Raw genomic sequence first — 24,717 nt, 5'->3', positions numbered from 1 at the left:
TTGAGATGAAAACAATGGGATTGAATGAAAACAACAGAATTTGAATGAAAACAATGGAATTTGAATGAAAACAACAGAATTTGAGAACAAACAATGGAATTGGAATAAAAAGAGTAGAATTAGAATGAAAACAAAAGCATTTGAATGAAAACAACGGAATTTCAATGAAAACAACGGAATTAGAATGAACAAAACAGAATTTGAATGAAAACAACAGAATTTGAATGAAAACAACGGAATTTGAATGAAAACAACAGAATTTGAATGAAAACAATGGAATTTGAATGAAAACAACGGAATTAGAATGAACAAAACAGAATTTGAATGAAAACAACGGAAGTTTAAACTCTGTTGTAAAAATGAAAAAAAAACTGGTTGATGAGTTCACAGGTAAGGTAAGGAAAAGCTGGTTATGTTAAGAAATTTGATTGGGCAATCCAGTACCAACAATGAAAAAAATCATGCCTGTAATCATTCACGCTGACCTGCTACAATTACTTGCTCTGCAATCACACTGCCGTGACCCGGATTCGAACCGGGGTTGCTGCGGCCACAACGCAGAGTACTAACCACTATACGATCACGGCTGGCACGGTAGGTCATGCTGTCAGTTGCAGTCTGTATCTTGCAGTTGTCTCACTCCACTATATATACTTGAACAGTGACCTGTACGATGCGCAAAAGAACAGCAGACATTATTTACCGTCAGAACGCCAGATGTCTCTGTGTTAATGCAGATGCTTTTACTGTGCCACGCGCATAATCGTGCGCATCGTTCACACATCAGATTCATATGAAGAACAAACGCATAATACAGACTGTAACTGCAGCCGCGTGTCGCTTCTGTTTGAACATCTGTCCCAACCACTTTTTCCACATTAAAACAAACAACAGAATTTGAATCAAAACAATGGAATTTGAATGAAAAACAACGGAATTTGAATGAAGAATGTACAGAACAGGTTTGAATCAAAACAACGGAAAACAACGGATTAGAATAACAGAACAGAATTTGGGAATGAAAACAATGGAATTTGAATGAGAAACATGGAATAGAATGAAAAGAACAGAATTTGAATGAAACAATGAAATTGTGAATGAAAACAACGGTAATTTGAATGAAAACAATTGGGATTTGAATGAAAACAACAGAATTCGAATCAAAACAATGGAATTTGAAAATTTGAAAACAATGGAAATAGGAATGAAAAGAACAGAATTTGGAATGACAACAATGGAATTTGAATGAAAACAACGGGAATTTTGAATGAAAACAATGGAAATAGAATGAAAAGACCAGGAATTTGAATGAAAACAATGGAATTGAATGAAAACAAATGGGAATTTGAATGGAAAACAATGGGATTTGGAATGAAAACAACAGAATTTGGAATGAAATAATGGAAATTGAAATGAAAGACAACAGATTGAATGAACAGATACAAAAGACAATGAATCGAATGAAAAAACCGAATGATAAAGAATTAGAATGAAAACAAAAGACAATTGAAATGGAAAATGAGAAACAAACGAAAAAAAACGAGCATTTGAACAGGAATGACAACAAATAGATAATGAGATAGAAAAAATAAGAAAACAAACGAAGAATAACAGAATGAACAAAACAGAATCAATATGACATGAAACAACGAAGATTTAAGCAACTCTGTTGAATAAACGAACTGGAAAAAAAAACTGGTTGATGAGTTCACAGCTAGGTAAGTAAGAAAAGCTTGTTATGTTAAAGAATTTAATGGGCAATCGCAGTACACAACAAATGAAAAAACATAGCCTGTCATAACATTCACGCTGACCTGCTACATAATACTTTCTGCAATCAAACACACACTGCCGTGACCCGATTCGAACCGGGGTTGCTGCGGCCACAACGCAGAGTACATAACCACTATACGATACGGGCTGGTACCTGGATATAGTTCATGTCGTTGAGTCTGTATCTTGCAGTTGTCTTCACTCTCACATATATTACTTGAACAGTGACCTGTACGATGCGCAAAAGAACAGCAGACATTATTTACCGTCAGAACGCCAGATGTCTCTGTGTAATGCAGATGCTTTTACTGTGCCACGCGCATAAACGGGCGCATCGTTCACACATCAGATTCATATGAAGAACAAACGCATAATACAGACTGTAACTGCAGCCGCGTGTCGCTTCTGTTTGAAACATCTGTCCAACCACTTTTCCACATTAAAACAAACAACCAGAATTTGAATCGAAAACAATGGAATTGTGAATGAAAACAACGGAATTTGAAATTAAAACAAAACGGAATTTAGAATGTGTACAGAACAGAGTTTTGAATCAAAACAACGGAAAACAACGGAATTAGGAGAATAGTAACAGAACAGAATTTGAATGAAAACAATGGAAATGAATGAAAACAATGGAAAAAGAATGAAAGAACAGAATTTGAATGAAAACAATGGAATTGAATGAAAACAAAAGATATTGAATAAAAAAACAATGGAATGCAATGAAACAACAGGAATTTGAGAAACAAACAATGGAATTGAATAAAAGAGTAGAAGTTAGAATTGAAAACAAAGCATTTGAATGAAAACAACAGAATTTGAATGGAAACAATGGAAATAGAATGAAAACAATCAGAATTTAAGACACTACACAATGGACATTTGAATGAAAACAACGGAATTTGACATGAAAACCATGGAATATATAGAATGAAAAGAACAAATTTTGAATGCAAGAACAATGAGGAAGATGTGGTGAATGAAACAACAAACTGGAAATTTGAATGAGAAAATTCCGTTGTTTTCATTCAATTTCCATTGTTTTCATTCAAATTCTGTTATTTTCATTCTATTTCCATTGTTTTCATTCAAATTCCATTGTTTTCATTCAAATTCTGTCTGTTATTCTAATTCCGTTGTTTTCCGTTGTTTTGATTCAAACTCTGTTCTGTACATTCTAATTCTGTTGTTTTCATTCAAATTCCGTTGTTTTCATTCAAATTCCATTGTTTTCATTCAAATTCTGTTGTTTTCATTCAAATCCCATTGTTTTCATTCAAATTCCATTGTTTTCATTCAAATGCTTTTCTGTTATTCTAATTCCGTTGTTTTCCGTTGTTTTGATTCAAACTCTGTTCTGTACATTCTAATTCCGTTGTTTTCATTCAAATTCCATTGTTTTCATTCAAATTCCGTTGTTTTCATTCAATTCCATTGTTTTGATTCAAATTCTGTTGTTTGTTTTAATGTGGAAAAAGTGGTTGGGACAGATGTTCAAACAGAAGCGACACGCGGCTGCAGTTACAGTCTGTATTATGCGTTTGTTCTTCATATGAATCTGATGTGTGAACGATGCGCACGATTATGCGCGTGGCACAGTAAAAGCATCTGCATTAACACAGAGACATCTGGCGTTCTGACGGTAAATAATGTCTGCTGTTCTTTTGCGCATCGTACAGGTTACTGTTCAAGTATATATAGTGGAGTGAGACAACTGCAAGATACAGACTGCAACTGACAGCATGACCTACCGTGCCAGCCGTGATTGTATAGTGGTTAGTACTCTGCGTTGTGGCCGCAGCAACCCCGGTTCGAATCCGGGTCACGGCAGTGTGATTGCAGAGCAAGTAATTGTAACAGGTCAGCGTGAATGATTACAGGCATGTTTTTTTCATTGTTGGTACTGGATTGCCCAATCAAATTTCTTAACATAACCAGCTTTTCCTTACCTTACCTGTGAACTCATCAACCAGTTTTCTTTTTCATTTTTACAACAGAGTTTAAACTTCCGTTGTTTTCATTCAAATTCTGTTTTGTTCATTCTAATTCCGTTGTTTTCATTCAAATTCCATTGTTTTCATTCAAATTCTGTTGTTTTCATTCAAATTCCGTTGTTTTCATTCAAATTCTGTTGTTTTCATTCAAATGCTTTTGTTTTCATTCTAATTCTACTCTTTTTATTCCAATTCCATTGTTTGTTCTCAAATTCTGTTGTTTTCATTCAAATTCCATTGTTTTCATTCAAATTCCATTGTTTTCATTCAAATTCCGTTGTTTTCATTCAATTTCCATTGTTTTCATTCAAATTCTGTTCTTTTCATTCTATTTCCATTGTTTTCATTCAAATTCCATTGTTTTCATTCAAATTCTGTTCTGTTATTCTAATTCCGTTGTTTTCCGTTGTTTTGATTCAAACTCTGTTCTGTACATTCTAATTCTGTTGTTTTCATTCAAATTCCGTTGTTTTCATTCAAATTCCATTGTTTTCATTCAAATTCTGTTCTTTTCATTCTATTTCCATTGTTTTCATTCAAATTCCATTGTTTTCATTCAAATTCTGTTCTGTTATTCTAATTCCGTTGTTTTCCGTTGTTTTGATTCAAACTCTGTTCTGTACATTCAAATTCTGTTCTTTTCATTCAAATTCCATTGTTTTCATTCAAATTCCATTGTTTTGATTCAAATTCTGTTGTTTGTTTTAATGTGGAAAAAGTGGTTGGGACAGATGTTCAAACAGAAGCGACACGCGGCTGCAGTTACAGTCTGTATTATGCGTTTGTTCTTCATATGAATCTGATGTGTGAACGATGCGTACGATTATGCGCGTGGCACAGTAAAAGCATCTGCATTAACACAGAGACATCTGGTGTTCTGACGGTAAATAATGTCTGCTGTTCTTTTGCGCATCGTACAGGTCACTGTTCAAGTATATATAGTGGAGTGAGACAACTGCAAGATACAGACTGCAACTGACAGCATAATCCAGCGCGCCAGCCGTGATCGTATAGTGGTTAGTACTCTGCGTTGTGGCCGCAGCAACCCCGGTTCGAATCCGGGTCACGGCAGTGTGGTTGTGATTGCAGAGCAAGTAATTGTAGCAGGTCAGCGTGAATGATTACAGGCATGATTTTTTTCATTGTTGGTACTGGATTGCCCAATCAAATTTCTTAACATAACCAGCTTTTCCTTACCTTACCTGTGAACTCATCAACCAGTTTTTCTTTTTCATTTTTACAACAGAGTTTAAACTTCCGTTGTTTTCATTCAAATGCTTTTGTTTTCATTCTAATTCTACTCTTTTTATTCCAATTCCATTGTTTGTTCTCAAATTCTGTTGTTTTCATTCAAATTCCATTGTTTTCATTCAAATTCTGTTGTTTTCATTCAAATCCCATTGTTTTCATTCAAATTCCATTGTTTTCATTCAATTTCCATTGTTTTCATTCAAATTCTGTTCTTTTCATTCTATTTCCATTGTTTTCATTCAAATTCCGTTGTTTTCATTCAATTTCCATTGTTTTCATTCAAATTCTGTTGTTTTCATTCAATTTCCATTGTTTTCATTCAAATTCCATTGTTTTGATTCGAATTCTGTTGTTTTCATTCAAATCCCATTGTTTTCATTCAAATTCCGTTGTTTTCATTCAATTTCCATTGTTTTCATTCAAATTCTGTTCTTTTCATTCTATTTCCATTGTTTTCATTCAAATTCCATTGTTTTCATTCAAATTCTGTTCTGTTATTCTAATTCCGTTGTTTTCCGTTGTTTTGATTCAAACTCTGTTCTGTACATTCTAATTCTGTTGTTTTCATTCAAATTCCGTTGTTTTCATTCAATTTCCATTGTTTTGATTCAAATTCTGTTGTTTGTTTTAATGTGGAAAAAGTGGTTGGGACAGATGTTCAAACAGAAGCGACACGCGGCTGCAGTTACAGTCTGTATTATGCGTTTGTTCTTCATATGAATCTGATGTGTGAACGATGCGCACGATTATGCGCGTGGCACAGTAAAAGCATCTGCATTAACACAGAGACATCTGGCGTTCTGACGGTAAATAATGTCTGCTGTTCTTTTGCGCATCGTACAGGTCACTGTTCAAGTATATATAGTGGAGTGAGACAACTGCAAGATACAGACTGCAACTGACAGCATGACCTACCGTGCCAGCCGTGATTGTATAGTGGTTAGTACTCTGCGTTGTGGCCGCAGCAACCCCGGTTCGAATCCGGGTCACGGCAGTGTGATTGCAGAGCAAGTAATTGTAACAGGTCAGCGTGAATGATTACAGGCATGTTTTTTTCATTGTTGGTACTGGATTGCCCAATCAAATTTCTTAACATAACCAGCTTTTCCTTACCTTACCTGTGAACTCATCAACCAGTTTTCTTTTTCATTTTTACAACAGAGTTTAAACTTCCGTTGTTTTCATTCAAATTCTGTTTTGTTCATTCTAATTCCGTTGTTTTCATTCAAATTCCATTGTTTTCATTCAAATTCTGTTGTTTTCATTCTATTTCCATTGTTTTCATTCAAATTCTGTTGTTTTCATTCAAATGCTTTTGTTTTCATTCTAATTCTACTGTTTTTATTCCAATTCCATTGTTTGTTCTCAAATTCTGTTGTTTTCATTCAAATTCTGTTCTTTTCATTCAAATCCCATTGTTTTCATTCAAATTCCGTTGTTTTCATTCAATTTCCATTGTTTTCATTCAAATTCTGTTATTTTCATTCTATTTCCATTGTTTTCATTCAAATTCCATTGTTTTCATTCAAATTCTGTTCTGTTATTCTAATTCCGTTGTTTTCCGTTGTTTTGATTCAAACTCTGTTCTGTACATTCTAATTCTGTTGTTTTCATTCAAATTCCGTTGTTTTCATTCAATTTCCATTGTTTTCATTCAAATTCTGTTCTTTTCATTCTATTTCCATTGTTTTCATTCAAATTCCATTGTTTTCATTCAAATTCTGTTCTGTTATTCTAATTCCGTTGTTTTCCGTTGTTTTGATTCAAACTCTGTTCTGTACATTCAAATTCCGTTGTTTTCATTCAAATTCCGTTGTTTTCATTCAAATTCCATTGTTTTCATTCAAATTCTGTTGTTTGTTTTAATGTGGAAAAAGTGGTTGGGACAGATGTTCAAACAGAAGCGACACGCGGCTGCAGTTACAGTCTGTATTATGCGTTTGTTCTTCATATGAATCTGATGTGTGAACGATGCGCACATTTATGCACGTGGCACAGTAAAAGCATCTGCAATTACACAGAGACATCTGGTGTTCTGACGGTAAATAATATCTGCTGTTCTTTTGCGCATCGTACAGGTTACTGTTCAAGTATATATAGTGGAGTGAGACAACTGCAAGATACAGACTGCAACTGACAGCATGACCTAGCGTGCCAGCCGTGATCGTATAGTGGTTAGTACTCTGCGTTGTGGCCGCAGCAACCCTGGTTCGAATCCGGGTCACGGCAGCGTGGTTGTGATTGCAAATATATATTTCTACCGGGTGGAGCATTATCCCTCAAGTGGACTTTGTGTTGTACCAGTTTTGTAAAACCAGCTTTTTCCTGGAACAAATTTGGATCCAGAAGAGCCGTTAAATCTCCCTGCTGGGAGGGCTTAAGATGGGTCAGTGACACTAAACTTGGCCCTGATTTGCCTGTGGGAAAAAAACTGTTCTCCCTCCTCTTTGTCCTTGACTACCCGAACAAGACAATGCTGTTTTACCTGCTGCGTGGACTGCATTGGCAGTTGCTGCTGCTGCGTGATGGGTTGCTGCTGCTGCTGCGTGAATTTTTTTAACAGGTTAATATGGAAGACCTGATGTTTCTTCCTGTCAGGCATCTACAGCTCATAGTTAACATTGCCAAGACGTTTTGTAATTTTGTAGGGGCCTTGCCACCTGGCTAGCAGTTTGCTGTCTGTCGTAGGAAGCAACAGCAACACATGCTGTCCTGGTTGGAATGTCCTTTCCCTGGCCTTCTTATCATACCAGGTTTTCTGCTTGTTTTGAGCCACTTTCATGTTTTGCTGTGCCAGTATTGTCATTTGTTCTAGTCGCTCTCTCATTTTCAGCACATAAGCTATTACATTATCTCCATCAGGCTCAGGATTCTCCCATTGTTCTTTCAGCAGGTCGAGTGGACCTCTCACTTGACGGCCATAAAGCAGTTCAAATGGTGAAAATCCTGTAGAGGCCTGTGGCACTTCGCGATAGGCAAACAACAAGTAAGGCAGCCACTGATCCCAGTCTGAGCCAGTCTCTGTTACAAATTTGCGCAGCATGTTCTTTAGTGTCTGGTTAAAACGCTCTACTAGTCCATCTGACTGGGGGTGGTAAGGGGTGGTTTTAATACCTTTTATGCCAAGTAATCTATATACCTGCTGTAGGAATTTAGACTGGAAATTTGTGCCACAGTCTGTCAGGACCTCTTTAGCTATACCTACTCTAGAAAACAACTGCAGGAGACAATTGGCAACCTGTCTCGCTTTCACTGATCTTAGGGGGAAAGCCTCAGGATAACGAGTGGCATAATCACAAATGACCAAGATGTAACGATTACCTGATGAGCTTCTTTCAAGGGGCCCCACTACATCCATTCCTATTCTTTCGAAAGGTGTATCTATGACAGGCAATGGCTGAAGATGGGCATGGGCCACTCCTTTATTTAGGGTGAGCTGACATATCTGACACGACTTACAAAACTGCTGTAGTTGAGTGTACATGCCAGGCCAGACAAAACGGCTTGCAATCCTATGTAGAGATTTCTGAAAACCAAGATGGCCTGCCCAAGGTACAGAATGACCAAGTTCCATGACTTTGTTTCTTAGTGCCTGTGGTAATGCTATGGCTTCAGTCTTGCCTTTACACTCATAAAGGACACCATTTCTCAACACATAGGTTGCATCTGCCAACACATCTACTGTCCCTCGCACCTGTCCATCAACCTCCGACACCTTATCAAACCAGGATTTTAATGATGGGTCTGCCCGTTGAAGTGAAGAGATATCTGGTGGGATATCAAGTTCCAGAGGGAGGTTGGGGCTCTGGTCTACACCCTCTAACCTGGATGAACCCCTAAATTTTTCTCTTCGTCTTTGCGCTCGAGATTTAGCTGGTTTTGCTGGGCTTACTTCTAATTCTTCATCATAGAAAGGTAGCTCTTTTAACGGGTCATTTGCACTCTGAGCTCTTGTGGTGATCAAACTGGGGATTGCACTTTCTGGCTGTGCCTGCAGAATAATGTCTTGCTTCTGTACGTTGTGGTCCTGATCTACATGAACTGTATGCAAATGTCCCGGAACTTCATTAGACACCAAATCTAGCAGTGTAGGTATATCTAAGCCCAATATCACTGCATATGGCAGTCTGGGTGCTAAAGCCACTGGCAGGAGAAATGTCTGGCCACCTACAGTCAAATACACCTCAGCCATGGGATAATCTTTCTCATCATCATGTACACAGCTTATTTTAGTCCTTGTGTCACTCCATAGCTCTCTTGGTACTAAACTAGCCAAAACCACTGACTGAAAGCTCCCTGTATCTAGGAGTGCTTCTTCACGCTGACCATTAACAAGTACAGGTGTTGTTCTTACTGCTTCATGATCAGGACCTGGCAATGTGGGTCTGGGGGCTGAGCACAAAAGGGATGGCCTACTTTGTGTTGTTGCTGGGCAGGTATACTGAGTGTGGCCTATCTGGTTACAGTGATAACATCTAACATCTGATTTTGAACCTGAATGTGACTTTTTAGTGTTGTTACTTTTACCAGAAACAAAATGTCTGCTTCCAGGATAACTTCTACTCTGGCCTATACCACCACTCCTTACACCCCCATCAGACTTACTTTGTCCAATCATGAAGCTGTCCCGGCCAAAGGTGGTTCCTCTCGATCCTGTTCTGGCAGAGATGAAGATTTCCGCTAGTTGTGAAGCCTCCTCTGCAGATTTGGGGGCACGTTCCCTGATCCACACCTCCAGGTCTGGGTGGACCATCCTCAGAAACTGCTCCAAGATCATTAGTTCAGAAATGTCTTTCACTGTAGATTTTTCAGGTTTCGCCCATTTGTAAAACATATATTTTAATCGCACATAAAGTTCTCTTGGAGTTTCACCTGGGTGCATATCCAGGGCTCGAAACCTTCTTCTGTATGTGTCAGCAGTTATTTCGTATTTAGCAAGAATGGCATCTTTTACTTTATCATAGACTTCTGAATCAGCAATGTCCATATGCACATAAGCACTACGTGCTTTCCCAGTGAGCAGAGGTACGAGTCGAACAGCCTATTCTTCTCTCGGCCAACGGCAAACTTGAGCCAGTCTCTCAAAAGTAGTGAGAAAATGCTCAATATCATCATCTGGAGTGAGTGGCAACAACTTGGGATCTCTCTGGTGAAATGGTTCCTGTCTTGGCAGAGACCACATCTGCTGACCAGTCAGACTAGGCCCCTCATCAGGTTCACCTCCCTCCTCGATTTGGTTGTCCTCTTGTTCCTGCTGCTGTTCTGTCATTTCTTTTACGTGAACTTGCATTTGCTGAAACTGATGTTGCATACTTTTCCATCTTTGTTCTTGTCGGGCTGATTCTGTGTCTATTCTCTGGTCTCTTGTTGCTTGAGACTGCATCAATGATTTCACCAGAGCTGTCAGTTCATCCAGTCTATCGCCAGGTTTAGCTCCTGCTTTAGCCACTGGATCAGCTGTAGCACCTTCACCATCCTCTGCCACTTCATTACTGTCATTCTTCTTTCCACTTCTCGTCATCATATTTACCTCATTCATTAGAGGCAGCACTCCTGACACCACTTGTCAGTTTTGGCCGGCGGTCATAGGTTCTGTCCAATAATATGACGCCGCGAGACTGGAGTAAAATACATCCATGGATTGGCACTTTATTAAAGAAGGAGCATGATAACAGCACAAAACACTAACCGCAACTAAACAAAATGGCTTCCTTTTATACTCTACCTTTTCAGGTGAGTATCCGGAATAGCCCAAGTAACTAATCAACATGAAACATAACCCTCCACACAAACAAACATACAATAACATTAAAGCACATCACAAACATATACATATTTCCAACACATACTATAAACAAACCAATAACATAAGCTTCACTCATTTCTATCTAAATTAAAACCCTCTTTAACCATACTCCCTAACCCGGCACACTGGTCTGCTCCAAGAGCTCTTAAACAGGTGATTGAGCCGCTTTCACTCTTTCGCTCCACATCCTGCAAGAAGCAACCAGGACAGGTGAGTACCTTTACAAGTTCTCATTTCACATATGTTTAGGTTATTGATAAATGATTAACTGCAAACAGCTCTAACTTTGGCTCTTCTCCGACACAGGTAGGATGGCCAGTCCCACTGTCTCTTTTCTGTTACAAGCTGTCAATTTAATCGTATGTCAAATAACCTAATAAAAGACTCCATAAGAACTAATGTGTTTTCTTTATTACCCTATTTTAAATTCCCAATCCAACAATTTATTATTAACAATACCAACCAGGTAATGGAACCCCTGGTCTCCATTACACTTGTAATATCCAAATCTACTGTGTTTTGAATTTGATATAAAAAAAGTGCCCAAAATAATTACACTTGTAAAAACATAAGACAGAAAATATAAATTCAAGTTACAAATTTGAGTTACTTTAACACATAGCATTTCTAACAAAAAGTCCAACGACATAAATCCACCACATTTTATAGGGAATAATGTCAGAAATGTCCAGTTTTGGCACAAGGTTACAATATTAGAAATAAAGAATTTCACAACATGTTTTAAGAGTATTCAGATTTGATTAACACACGAGTATGACCTTTTTATTAAAAAACAAACAAAAGGAAAAGAAAATCCTGCATTATTATGTGGGAAAACCAAATGAAAGTAATAGTATAGTATAGTGCAGTATAATACACTGAAATATAATTGGTAACCTTTTTAATATGCCAGTACTCTGGTTATGCAAAATGCACATTTGTAGAGTGCAATCACAGTCTCAACAACAAAGCAATAAAACATTAAATAGAAAAATACTTCTTTAGAGACATAAAACAGTGTTATAAACCTCCTTAGCGCCTTATGTCAGTTATGAGCAGTTCAGGAGGAACGTTCCTTAAGTGACATTCAAGATCCCACCTAGAAGCCAGAAATGTAGTGAGATTGTCCTTCATTTTCTCTATGGATTTACAGTTATCTGACTAAAAACACAATCAAAATCAACTAAAACAAGTGATGATGGGGGAAAAAAATAAAAAATAAATAAAATAAAATCACCCCTTTTACTTTGGATGTGGATTTAAGATGATGAAGTATGAAACAGAGTGTGCAAAGATTTCTTTATTCTATTCTCTTTAAAAAAACAAAACAAAACAAAACAAAAAAACTTATCCAGACTTTGAAACATGATAAGCTGAATTACTTGCTTTAACAGGCACTTGAGGACTGTGTAGGAATCCTGGACATTATTCTGCTGCCAAAAGATCATTTTTAAGACTCAGCACTTTGGGCTTCAACTTCCCACCCTTCAGACCCATCCAAACTTTCTGAATAAAGTCAAAAATGTTGGCCAAACATTTTGGGTAGCTTAGGTGCAGGGCGTAGGTCAGTCCAAATATTACTAGAAATCCATCAGCTAGGGTGGTGAAAACAATGATCATGTTACCCTCGACCAAAACTGCAGTCTTCTCAGGGCAGAAGAATGTTGCATTGCTGGAATTGGCTCTGATCAGGAGTCCAAGTGGCACTTCACTAATATCTGGTCTATCAGAATGCATCATCTACAGAAAACAAAATTACTACATGTTAGTACATTCCTATTTCTCTTAGTTTCATCTATACAAGTCACATTTCTGGATTATTACTAGCTCAGAAATCAATTGTTTGAACAACAAAAAAGCCACAACACACCAAAGATTTGAGAAAACAAACTGACAAAAATAGTACTTTTTAGTAAAGCAAAGTCATACCTCTTCGTAGCAATAACAGAAAGTCAATAAGAGTTTTTTGTTTTTTTTCATTTGTACAGTGATGTATGGTTGGGCTAGGAACATTATAGAAGGTCTACACATATTAAAAACATGTAGTGTTTCCATTATGTGACATGGACACTGTTGTAGACAGATCCAAGCATGGAGATGCTTCTCAAAGTGTCATAATGTTTTGAGAAATCTAAACAAGGATGCTACTAAGATATTGTTCACAACTTTGTCCAAAACTTAGATCCCACGTTATGATGAAGCTAGAGGTGTCGTCGTACAAATAGGCAGAGAGGGCATGAAGCACACCAGCACGTTGGGCATGGATATCAGCTTGTTCCTACATCACAAGAAAATTATTTTAAATTATTGGCTAACCTAGTCAAGAATGGTAGTTAAAATTGAAAAATTGATCAAATTAAATAAAGCTCAAAAAACAAGACAAAAACCCACTAACCTGGAGATTTTAGCTTCTGAAGAGCTGAGACAGGACATCAGACACGTTCCCTGTGCAAACAGCTTTCTATCTGAATAAGCTCTGGAGCCGGGGAGAATGTTGGTCCAACACAGCATAAAAGTGGTTCTTCAGGTGGAGGTTTGTAATCCTGTGCAATTCTGCACAGATCTGAACACACAGGATACATTTATGTTTACAAGTTTCGATTAGTCCATAAATCTTTGCAAAATACATCAAATTCCTTACACTCCAAAGGCATAATTTGTTCAGACAGGCCAGATAACAGGAGTTGATATAAAATACATCTTGTTAGATACATCTATATACATTCTTACCTGGGACTGGGATTTCAGAGTAGGCCAGCAATCCAGGATCTGACCTACTGGTAGGTCATCATTGATGATCTCTTTGCATCGCAAGGCCAAAGTTGTGTGCATCAGCTTTGTAATCAGGATTCTTTTCACTTTTCTCGACTTCATCTACAATCTGTAGTCTTAGCTGGTCAAGGTAAACAGCATCTTCACCCCTGAAAATTTACTTCTGCCCTGGCATGGACATAACAGTAAAACACAGAAGACAAGACAGACTACACAGAGAACAGAAAAGACACATAACCAAGGAGACACAGATGAAACATAACTAGCCCAGAACTCAACTAAACCTTAACTAATAATAACAACAATACAAGAACTTCACCTCATTTCAATATAACATAAGAAAGCAAAAATACAAAATAAACTCAAAATGCTGCGTCACAGACCCAGCCCCTGACAGATAAAAAACTAAGTCTTTCACTAATGAACACTGGGCATCAGAATAAAATAAAACGAAAAAAATAACTGTTTGGTAAATATATTATTGATGGATTCACCCTTAAGCTAACCTAAAATAGACCAGGCACAACAATTTTACAGTTCAGAAGCTTCTACATTTCAACTTAGTATACATAACTATTGGCAATGTAAACCATGTTCTACCGCCTAATTATGTAATGATTAATCACTGCTTTTGTAAGTATGTCCTGTGCCTACAATTTTGCTGCCCCAGTTTTAATATGTACAACTCCAGAGAACTAAACGTAAGTTTCAAGTTCCAAAAGTTAGCAAATAGCCAAAGTCAATATCCATGTATGCGCTAAGTGTGAAGCAGCGTAGCAGTGCATATTGATTCAACAATTTAACCACAAGGCAGTTTATAATCTGCAAATCCAGAAACGCCTTCTAAAGACTTCTTTTAAAATAGTAAGAGATTAGAAAAGTTATTAACACATTATTAGTCCCTGGGACTAATAATGTGTTATACTAAATATGAGCTTATTAGCATAATTCATGCAAAACACTTTGGGGACAAGGCGACATGGATAAAACGACGCATGCATGTAATTCTTAAATGCCTGCTAGAGTTGTACATTTATGACGATAAAAACCCATATTACAACGGAGAACTATAGTTTCAGAAAAAATAAAACTTACCACAAAAGCGCTCCTGAAGATGCTGCAAAGGCGGTAAATGCAGCTAGCCAAGTGCAGAGCGTTAGCTGTTCCAGTTCAAAAGTCCGTAACATACCATACCACGTCCTCCTTTATCCAGCGTCAAAGGCAATGCCGCAAAAAAAACCCCTTCACAAATTTATTTCTGTTTGGATATTAACGTTCCACAAGTTTCTTTCGAAGTAATGAGCGGGCATTCGCACTCGAAGCGAGGAATCCAAGATGGTTGCCAGCACTTAATAAAGAAACAGGTGGCGCACGTACGTACGTACGTAGGCATGTAAGTGACGTCAGTGTTAAAACTCAAATTATTTAAGGGCAATGTCAGAAACTAATCAATATATTCAAGTACTGATAACTTGAAAAAACAAACTTGTTCAAACTACTCAAAAAAATAAAGGTGTATGAACTTATTACAGGTTTTAGTTGGAACTCATTTCATTTATCAAACTATTACTATTTGGTCTTACAGTGTGGAAAACCAACATAAAAGGAAGAAAAAAACCCTTTCATTTAACACATCTTATTAGGGACGATAATCTCCTAACTTGCAGCTCTCCAGAAGAGTAGACACGAAGCCCATTCATTAGCCTGCTCTCTGTATTTGGTTTAAAAAGCACAGCCAGGCTGCTGTGACCTGGATTCAAACCGGGGTTGCTGTGGCCACAACGCAGAGTGCCAACCACTATACGACCACGGCTGGTTTGCGCTGCCAGTTGCAGTCTGCATCTTGCATTTTTCTTACTCCAGTATATAAACTCCGCTTAGAGGACGGTTTGCGCCTCTGACACGAACTCATTTGTTGTTGTTCCGGTATTAGACCAATGAACAATTAGGCTACTTGGATATCTTAACCAAATACACCGCCTGGTCTGTCCATGGCAATTTGAGACACTGTAAACGAAAAAATGTTACTTTGGCCCCTTCAATTCAATATTGCAAACCATGCCAACATTTAATATATAACACTTTGCAGACATGGATGAATATTAAATAGATTTTTTCATTTTGTGCACGATTGATTAAATATGCACATCCCATTTTTTTCAACTGTTTTTCATGATAATTTCATCACATGATAAAGCCACAGGTAGTGTGTAAAATATATCCAGAGTTATACAAACGTCTCTTTAAAAAAAGAGCTTTGTTGCTATGCTTTTCGCTCCGATCACGATGTTGCTCTTGCTGGTTTCCATGACATAGCCAGTTTCAAACCAATAATCCTAAAAGCGTTCTCTATTGTTTTGATGGCATACGTCTGGTCTGTCCATGTAGTTTAGAAGTGTACAAAATTCCCATCACCCATGCTCACCATGTCCGCTCCTGGCCTGAGGGATTCTTCTTTAAGTCAAAGTTTCTCCACTATACAAAAGTATGGATGCCAAAATTAGATCCCTCTTTCGAGTGGACCTAATCTCTATTCCTCCCAGCGTCTCTTACTTGAGTAACTTTATCAGAGATGTCAACTGGAAAGGAATTTGTTCTTTGCCATAAAAAATGTTCTTAAAGTGAAGGAAGTTCCATTTAAATTTATTTATTCATATAGTAAATTATTAATTTACTTCGGGGCGTTGAAAGATAGAATAAAATTTACCCTCTTTGAATGTCAGTCAGGTTTATTAGGTTTGTTAGGTTTCTAAGAAAGGATACAATAAAATAAAATAAAAAGGGGGGGGGGGGGGGGGCACTACATTAACTTTTTCATAAGAGGAAGAAGAAGAAGAAGCTGTACATTGTGCGGACTTGTTTGAAGAAGTGATCTTTAAATCGAATATTAAATTGTATAATAATAATTCTTCTAATTGTATTGTATCTAAAGTTCTCGCAATATGGATAGTGCACTGCGGTGAATATCCAGTAGACGGAGCCTTTGCGAAGCAAAATGCCCCCTCTTCGAACTGCCAAACTAAAAAGCTCTTATTTTGAAATTTGGTTCACAGGAAGTTCAGTTAACGCGTCGCCGCTCTGAGTTTGACAGACCAGCGGCAAACTTCGGACTGTGTGTGAGTGAGAAAGTAAGCTGTGAATCAGAGCACACAGTAAAAGTTGGTCTCAGTGCTGAAGTCCCTGCTGCAGCTGTCTCACGGCTTTCTAACCGCAAGCTGGAGCCGTTGTTAGCTGGAGGCTAACCCCCTGTTTAAAGTGTATCCAGTGGAAATGATCGAGAAATATTTAAGGTCAGTCTCTAATTTTAACCCTTGCTATGTGAGGAATCCTGCTCGGTTGGTCTCACAGCTCAGTTTCACGTGTTTTACATTTTCATCTGCTGGTATTAAAGTTTTTAACCTTGTTGTAATGTGTGACAGCATGTTTACATGACTGTTTTAGGCGTATTGTTGTTGCTAATGCGCTGTTTTGATTTGTTCGGGCTGTATACACGATGAACTCGGGGCAAGAGTCTTGGCACATTAAGCCACATGTTGCTCATATTTTGTGCTTTTCCACCCGCCCGCCAAACGAAAGAGAGATCATAGGGCGTGTCAACAGCAGTCCTGCAAACCGAGTGAAGAAAGAGCTGTAAAATATTTACTTTACTCCCTACTGCTTGCCTTCATTTATTTATTTTACTGTTTAAAGTCATCAGAGGGTTTTTAGGGGTCTTTCGTGCACATTAAAGGGGCATGCCACCCTTTTTAACAGGTTACTCACTTCTTGTGTCCTATCTAAACTATCTAAGAAGTTTAACCAGTCTTCCCATGATTTTGGATTTTCCTGGGATCTAAAACCTACTTTTATTTTCCACTGGTGGGTGTTAATAGCTATGAGAAAAATTGAGAGCCGCCTTCCAGCACAGTCACTACTAAAAGGAGGCTTTGTTTATCTAAATGGCAAGTTATATTTCAGAAGTTTGTCTTTTAGGAAAGGAACTATCATATGGTGGAGAAATGAGACAGGAATTCCTAAAACTGCTTTCATTACTCTGTAAGAGCAACATTTGTTTTAACCACTTCCATTTTCCAAACCGTCTTCTTCCATATTTCTTTTCAGTTCCATAAAATACATTTAAAGCACGGCTGAAATTGCCACTGGCTGCATCAAAGCGGCTTCCTCTCAGACAGATATGACGACAAACTTGTTTGTTACAGATGGTGGACAGCCTCTGGATGGCTGCCTCTCACAGCATGGCGTTACCTCCTTAAGCTGCACACCCTAGTCAAGTTTAAATACTGTTACTTGTGGGTAAACTAATGGTTAAGCTGTCCCAGTTTGTTTAAATGGTGGTTTCACTGCATCTGAATTTTATTAAGTCTTTGATGGTGCATGTATGTGTAACATAGTTCAAAAACTGTTTAATAGTATACAAATAAACACAACCCCCCAACATGAGGTTGGCTAAATTAGGGGTTTTCAGGGGAATAAGTGAGTTAACTATGTGCTTTTTTTCCTTGACACAGCAGGGTGGTTAGTCAGAGGCTGGAATGGCCTGAGAAAGGATTGCACGCAAGTGTGTCGAAGTTTAAGAAAGAATAGAAGATGACGAGACAAAAGGACAGAAATAAAAATAAAGGAAAGAGAAAAGCTAGGAGGGTGCTAGAGGTATGTTGGAGTACATAATGTAGGCAGGAGGTTGAGGAAAAAGAGGAAAATGTAATAGGGTATAGGTCATTGGGTTCAGCCTGGAGCTGCAACTAATGGAAGTCAGATGTTTATTCTGACACTGGTACATAGGCAGTCTGATGGTAGCTTGGTAAGTTTACTCAAAAGGACTTTAATTGGCATTGTATTTTGATGATACCTGAACAAAGGTGTTGTTTCATCTCAAATCATCAAACTTTAAACACTTTTGCTCAGCAGTGTTTTTTCTCTTGGAGCTCTGCCATGCAGGCCATTTCTGCCCAGTCTCTTTCATATGTTGGAGTCATGAACACTGACGTCACAGGAGCTTGCAAAGAAAAGCGTCTGGACTTCTTTAAGTTACAGTAACTTAAAGAAGTCCAGACGCTTTTCTTTGCAAGCTCCTTTGACTACGATGACCTGGATGACTGAGAACCTTCACAGACATGAACACTGACCTTATCTAAGACGAGTGAGGCCTGCAGTTCTTTGGATGTTGTTTTGGGGTCTTTTGTGACCTCTTAGATGAGTTATCGCTGTGCTCTTGGGGTCATTTTAGCGATTTTTGCCACTCCTGGGAAGGTTCATCACTCTTCCATGTTTTTGCCATTTGTGGATAATGGCTCTCACTGTGGTTCACTGGAGTTCCACAGCTTTCAAAATGGCTTTTTAACCTTTTCCAGACTGAGAGATCTCAGTTATTTTGTTTCTCATTTGTTCCTGAATTTCCTTGGATTGCGACATGATGTCTGGGTTTTGATGATCTCTTGGTCTACTCCACTTTGTCAGGCAGGTCCGATTTAAGTGATTTCCTTATTGAGACATGTGTGGCAGTAATCAGGCCTGGGTGTGGCTAGAGAAATTGAACTCAGCTTTCCAAAAATTTGATACACCACAGTTAATTTGTGTTATAACATCACTTTTCACACGGGCTCATGTAGATTAGATTTTTTTCCCCCTTTACTAAAAAAATCCCTTCATTTAGAAACTGCATTAACTGCATTTAAATTTGTTTGATGATCTATAACATTTAAGTGTGACAAACATACCCCCCCCCCCCCCCCCCCCCCCAAAAAAAATTGAAAAGCAGGAAAGGGTCAAACACTTTTTTACATATTCTGTAATATATTCTGTGAAATTGTAGCTTCATATATCAAGTGCTTTTTAGATATTTATGTATGTTTTTTTTAATAAAAGGCCTGGCCTCCTGCTTTTAGACTTTTCTTTCATACATTGAAATCCGCCACAATAATTTTAATGTTAATGTTTAAACTCAAAAACCTTTAAGGATAAAGGCTCGATACTCTAACTCCTCTTTCTCACCATAAAATCTAATCAGAATTTGCTGTTTGAGACACATACACCAATAAATCTAAATCCCAGGATGTGCTAGTTGAAACGCATTTAATACATAAAAAACAGTCCTGTAGTGTTGCGTATTTAAGCACACACTAACAAACAAAATATCACATCAAAAGACAACTAGTGACAATTTGTGAATGACATATATTGGTGTTTTACAGTAAAGGAAAGTAAAACGTGTGCAATACTTTTTTTAACATGACATTTTTAGTCATAAAAATGAATATATGCTGCTTTAATTCAACTTTAATGCAGGGCTTAGCAAATATGATAAGTTGTACCACAAAAATATCAGTAGATGATACTATAATTATTGCTACTACTGCCCGTCACACCTCCCAGGGTATGGACCACCAAAAGTAGATCTCCAGAGGTTTCAGTAGAAAGCTTAATCCCAATAGAACGAAATTGTAATTGAGAATTATTATTATTATTTTTTTTTGAAAGTCATTTTCAAGTCCAAGACGAATGCGTAAAGTAATGATAACAGCAGGAATGTCCAGAAGCATCATTCTGAAAAACTGAAAAAACTGAAAGAATAAAAACCTCTAAAAGTAACCACAAATAATGTAAATAATATAAATGTCCAGCTTCAGTTCAGCGTTTAATATCATGAATTTACCAAAGAAATTCTAGGATCAGCATGTTTTGTGAAAAAAGAACTGTAAGAGCATCTATTTTTTTTCTTTTTTTTTTTAATGTATCCACAATTGCTGAGAATCATCAAGTTTAAAAACTAATGCTGTGACTTTTCTTTAGCCACTACAGATGGAATCAAATGTGGCGATATGTCAGGCAAAAACGTTTTTTTAAAAAAAGGTTTGCTTACAGGAATTTTTGATGTTAATGACAAAACTGGTTTACTGCATCAGTGATCAAACTCTAACATCTGCTGTTTGTGCGATTTCGATTTTTTAAATATCCTTTTTGCATCACATAGTCCAGATGAATGCAATGCTGTGTGCATGTGTGACAGCATGCATCCTGAGGAAGTTGTGGTGAAGGATTTTGTCTATGCTCTGACAAATCTTGTGGTTTTTATTTAGCTGATGCTTAATTTTACAAATTTGATTAATCAAAACCTAGTTTCTTTACGCAAAGTGAAACTCAAACTCCGATATAGACAGCATTTGGTTTGAGAATTTTATTAGTCATGGTTAAAATTGTTGAACCGTCACCACAGCTGCTTCACCTCTTCACTGTAGTCAGATTTACAGTTGGGGTCAGAAGTTTACATTTACTCATCATCTGCATGAATGTTGCAGGAATTTTGGACTTTGATTGCTTTGAACTGTTGTTTTTCTAGGTTTGAATGATTGTAGAGGATTAAAAAAACAAGAATTGGGTATGCAATCCACAAACACCAGGTCAAAATTTTACATACAGGCTCAAATAAACACATACACTCCCACCTCCTTTATTATTCCAACAACTTTGTGTAGCGTAATAGTATTACTGTCAACAAAACAGCCCCACCGCATGATACTACTACCACCATGCTAGACAGCTGGTACGGTGTTCTTAGGTTTTAAAGCCTCACTTTTACGCCTCAGATCAAACCTCTTATCACTGAATCCAAATCAATCTTTGTCTCATCTGACTATTAAACCTTTCTCCAGAAAGCATTTGGTGGTGTTCCAGGCAGTTTCCAGGTCATGGCAGGCTTGAGCCTAGGTGGTTTTTGGGTTGGTCATGAACATTCTAACCAGTTTGGGTCTTCTTCTGGAGTTTGGCAAAGTGTTCACACATCCAAATAACTTGCATACAGCTGTTTGGACTGATGACATTGAAATCTGCAGGTTTTTTTTTTTTTTAGAAATGGCTCCAAGACACCTTCCCAGCTTGTGTAAACTTACAATTCTCCTTCTCAGATCATCACTGAGTTTCTTGGACTTTCCCATTGTTCTGAGTATTGGTCAGTCCAATGAGTGCTGTCAAACAAATCCCTTTAGTAGTTGCTGAATTGGAGAAAATCCAAAATTAATTAAAACATGTGCACCTAACTCTTTTTTTTTTTAAGCCATGAAAGATGTACACTGTACAATCATTCCAACCTGAAAAAAAGGTTTAAAGAAAGCCCAAAATTACCATTACATATACTCATCATGGGCATGAATGCAAACTTCTAAACAACTGCACCTGCTAGTTCTCTGTCACTACAGTAAGGGCTACTGATGCATTTACCCTCAATAAAATCATGTTTCGTTGTGTGACATCATAACACGGTAACTCATCTGCAGATTCAGTCCAGAAACAGTGATACCTACTGTGAGTGGAATACCTAAATAAGCATTGTTTTAAAATATATGTTTCACTGACTTGACACGTTGCCTGATGTGTTAATACTACTACAAAAATTGCAGGGAAAGCTATCTCAGTATAAATTTTAGTTGTAGAAAAAAGCTCTTATCTCATCTAAATACACACTGTGTGTCTTTTTGGCAGTTTGAGTGCTTGGATGTGATGGCGGAGCTCCCATCTGGACTGCTTGAGGCATGTGTAGTGGTTGGAGCCCACAGTGATAAGCTTCGAGATATACACCAGGTATGTATGCAGACAGATAGTCTGTCAATCAAAGTCAGTCAAAAGACGGATAAAAAGTGTGACCATGCTGTTGAAGCAAAAACAGGCACACAAAGAATAAAAACAAAAAATCCGACATATTTCTGGGCTATCTGAATCCTTCCTGCAAACAAAAGCTCTTTTCGATACTTGTGGATTGTAACTCTAGAAGGAGCAGATTTTTGCTTTTATGTAGGTCAGCCTTTAAATCACAATACCTGTGAACATTTATGTCCACAACATGAAGAGCATGATTCATTTCAAGTAGAATTGGGTGCGTTATGAACTGTTTGGCTAATCAAAAGTCTGATGTATAGAAATAATATCATGTATGCCATAATGCTTCTTAATCAGTCATACTTATTAATTTCAAAGAGTTTACAACCGTAGGTTATAGTACGTGTAAGGGCAAAATAAATCCTCTGTATTGTTTTATATGTATGGTCTCTAAAACATGACTGAAAATATAAACATGACAAACTTCATTGCAGCTCCAACAACAGGGTAAGTTAAATGGACTCCCACTGTTGGAAGCTGAGGTACTGCAGGTCCATGCCCCGCCTTTTGTTTCCAAAGAGACCAATTCAAGCCAGGTGATTGCTCCAGCTTTCAGCCGTGTCCAGAGGAGGAGGAGCTTCATTAAGAAAGTATGCATCATTATTATTATTATTATTATTATTATTATTATATTACACAGGATCACAGAAAAACAAATTGTCTGCTGCTTGCGGTATTTCATGTGTCTTAAACTAAAGACACTTATACTACTTATACTAAAGCATACTACTGTGCTGAGTCCAAATCTGTAGTTGGATTTAGCCTAGGATGTCAGGTTCTGAAGTTATACACGATATCATTAGCTATTCATACAGACACAAGAAACTGATTTTATATTTGTTATACAGTCACTGTACATAACTACATTTTTCTTCAAAACTGTGAGAGATTACAAAAACTTGTTCACATTAACAAACGTGTAAATAATAAGTTCACTTGAGTCTTTATGCAATGCACATGCACTGTTCAAAAGTGCTTTAGGCACTTGCTTTTGCGGTTGTGAGAGTCTCCACTTGACCACTGCAGAAACCAGCAGTAATTGCCCATCATGTTGGGGTTGAAGCTGTCTTGATATCTTGTCTCCATGGTGTCAATATCCTTGTTGGATTGTTCTCTCCATGTTCATCACTTACATCACCCATATTTGGACTGAAAAAATCCAGATGAGAATGCAAAAAATGCATTTTGAGTGACATTTGGCAGTCGAGTTGCTGATACGCTGCTAACATGTTGCTTACAAGTTCAACATAGTTTTCAACCCGATGGTTGCCAAGAAAGTTTTACACAACTAGCAGAAATGCATCCCAAGCAGAAAGTTCAAGCATGTTCAGTTTGGAGCTGAACGCATCATTTTGCAGATGTCAAAAATTCCAACAGCTCAGGAATTTTTTCCAAACCTATCCTTCAGATACTGGAGGCCATTTCCATTACCATCAATTGGCATGTCAAAGTATTAGGCCCAGTTTAATGTGAAGTGGTGGAAGTTACACTTTTAGTGGATCAACCAGTGATGCATGTAGCACATTGTATTGGCAAACAGTGTGCTCTTCCATTGACTCATGTGTCTCTTTCATTCCCACAGCATGAGCATTAGGAACAGAAAGCTTTTCGTTACTCTGATTGCATGGGGGGTATTTAGCACAAATATAGCAAAGATTGTCTGGATGGTTAACGCAGCTCCACCTACTCATCTTTAGGATAAAACACACTAATAGACTTGCTAGCAAAATAAGAAAACAGTTCTGTAAACTATAAGCTTGCTCTTGGCCAATCTTGCATTATATAGAGGCTTAGCAACTGCTGACCCTGCAGGAACACGCTGCTGCATAATGTGTTACAAACGCGTGCTTATTTACCATGTAGTGGCCAAACTGTACTTGACCTTTAACTTAAGATTTAGACGTCCTAGGTGAATTTTGACTTCAGATTTGGAATCAGCGCACTGCATTTCATGTAAATAACATGTTTTATTCCCAGTAGCAAAATCTTTGTTGTCCTGTGTTATTATTAGTATTATAGAGTAAACGAAAAAACAGACTATCTGCAGAACAGTGGCTCAATTCCTTCACAGCAAGAAGTCCTGGGTTCAGCCCTGGGCAGGGCCCTTCTTTGCAATGCTTGAATGTTCTTCCAGGTTAATGCTGCATGTCTGGGCCCAGGGCACTCTTGCAAAAGAGTTTCTTGCTCATGCATTTTCCTTTTTGCAGAAGAGGAGAGATCGTGCTGCAGAGACTCTGTCTAATGGAGAAGCAGCCAATCGCGCTGAAGTGTCATCAGCAACAGAAGACATCAGTGTTCCAAAAGATTTGGATCTTATTGCTTTACCAGAGCTATGCTTCCCAGGTATTCTGTGTAAATTTCCATTGTGACAAACCAAACATTACTGAGGATTAAGCTGAATAGCACTGCTGCACACACTCATAATAAATACAGAATTACATAATAATCCAGTCTGTTGCTTGAGTAATC

The 24,717-nt window shown here is 37.7% G+C and overlaps 1 protein-coding gene, 1 long non-coding RNA gene and 5 other non-coding genes across 8 annotated transcripts in view; 5 read left to right on the top strand and 2 right to left on the bottom strand.

Moving 5' to 3' along the window:
* Window positions 1-515: 515 nt before the first annotated feature.
* On the bottom strand, window positions 516-587 carry trnah-gug (transfer RNA histidin (anticodon GUG)). The gene has a single exon. It is a non-coding gene; the product is annotated as a tRNA-His (tRNA).
* A 2,947-nt stretch (window positions 588-3,534) lies between these two features.
* Window positions 3,535-3,606, top strand: trnah-gug (transfer RNA histidin (anticodon GUG)). The gene has a single exon. It is a non-coding gene; the product is annotated as a tRNA-His (tRNA).
* Window positions 3,607-4,769: 1,163 nt separating this feature from the next.
* Window positions 4,770-4,841, top strand: trnah-gug (transfer RNA histidin (anticodon GUG)). Its single transcript has one exon. It is a non-coding gene; the product is annotated as a tRNA-His (tRNA).
* A 1,102-nt stretch (window positions 4,842-5,943) lies between these two features.
* trnah-gug (transfer RNA histidin (anticodon GUG)) lies at window positions 5,944-6,015 on the top strand. The gene has a single exon. It is a non-coding gene; the product is annotated as a tRNA-His (tRNA).
* Window positions 6,016-7,178: 1,163 nt separating this feature from the next.
* Window positions 7,179-7,250, top strand: trnah-gug (transfer RNA histidin (anticodon GUG)). The gene has a single exon. It is a non-coding gene; the product is annotated as a tRNA-His (tRNA).
* Window positions 7,251-10,645: 3,395 nt separating this feature from the next.
* LOC113015438 (uncharacterized) lies at window positions 10,646-14,976 on the bottom strand. 2 transcript variants are annotated; one of them, XR_003271109.1, is made up of 4 exons: window positions 14,695-14,976; window positions 13,558-13,808; window positions 13,223-13,390; window positions 10,646-13,105 (listed from the first exon to the last, which is right to left on the bottom strand). It is a non-coding gene; the product is annotated as an uncharacterized LOC113015438 (long non-coding RNA). The 2 variants fall into 2 exon arrangements; XR_003271108.1 differs by lacking the exon at window positions 14,695-14,976 and having other exon boundaries at window positions 13,558-14,311.
* A 1,662-nt stretch (window positions 14,977-16,638) lies between these two features.
* dennd3a (DENN/MADD domain containing 3a) overlaps window positions 16,639-24,717 on the top strand; it is a 28,365-nt gene continuing 20,286 nt past the window's right edge. Inside the window, exons 1-4 of the mRNA XM_026156295.1 lie at window positions 16,639-16,889; window positions 22,075-22,173; window positions 22,683-22,838; window positions 24,456-24,591. Of these exons, the coding sequence (XP_026012080.1) occupies window positions 22,093-22,173; window positions 22,683-22,838; window positions 24,456-24,591 (373 nt within the window). The 5' untranslated portion in view covers window positions 16,639-16,889; window positions 22,075-22,092. The remainder of the gene's footprint in view (window positions 16,890-22,074; window positions 22,174-22,682; window positions 22,839-24,455; window positions 24,592-24,717) is intronic.

The sequence above is a fragment of the Astatotilapia calliptera genome, chromosome 22 (genome assembly GCF_900246225.1).
Source record: "Astatotilapia calliptera chromosome 22, fAstCal1.2, whole genome shotgun sequence".
NCBI lineage: Eukaryota > Metazoa > Chordata > Actinopteri > Cichliformes > Cichlidae > Astatotilapia > Astatotilapia calliptera.
This window is presented reverse-complemented; position numbering and strand designations above follow the sequence as displayed.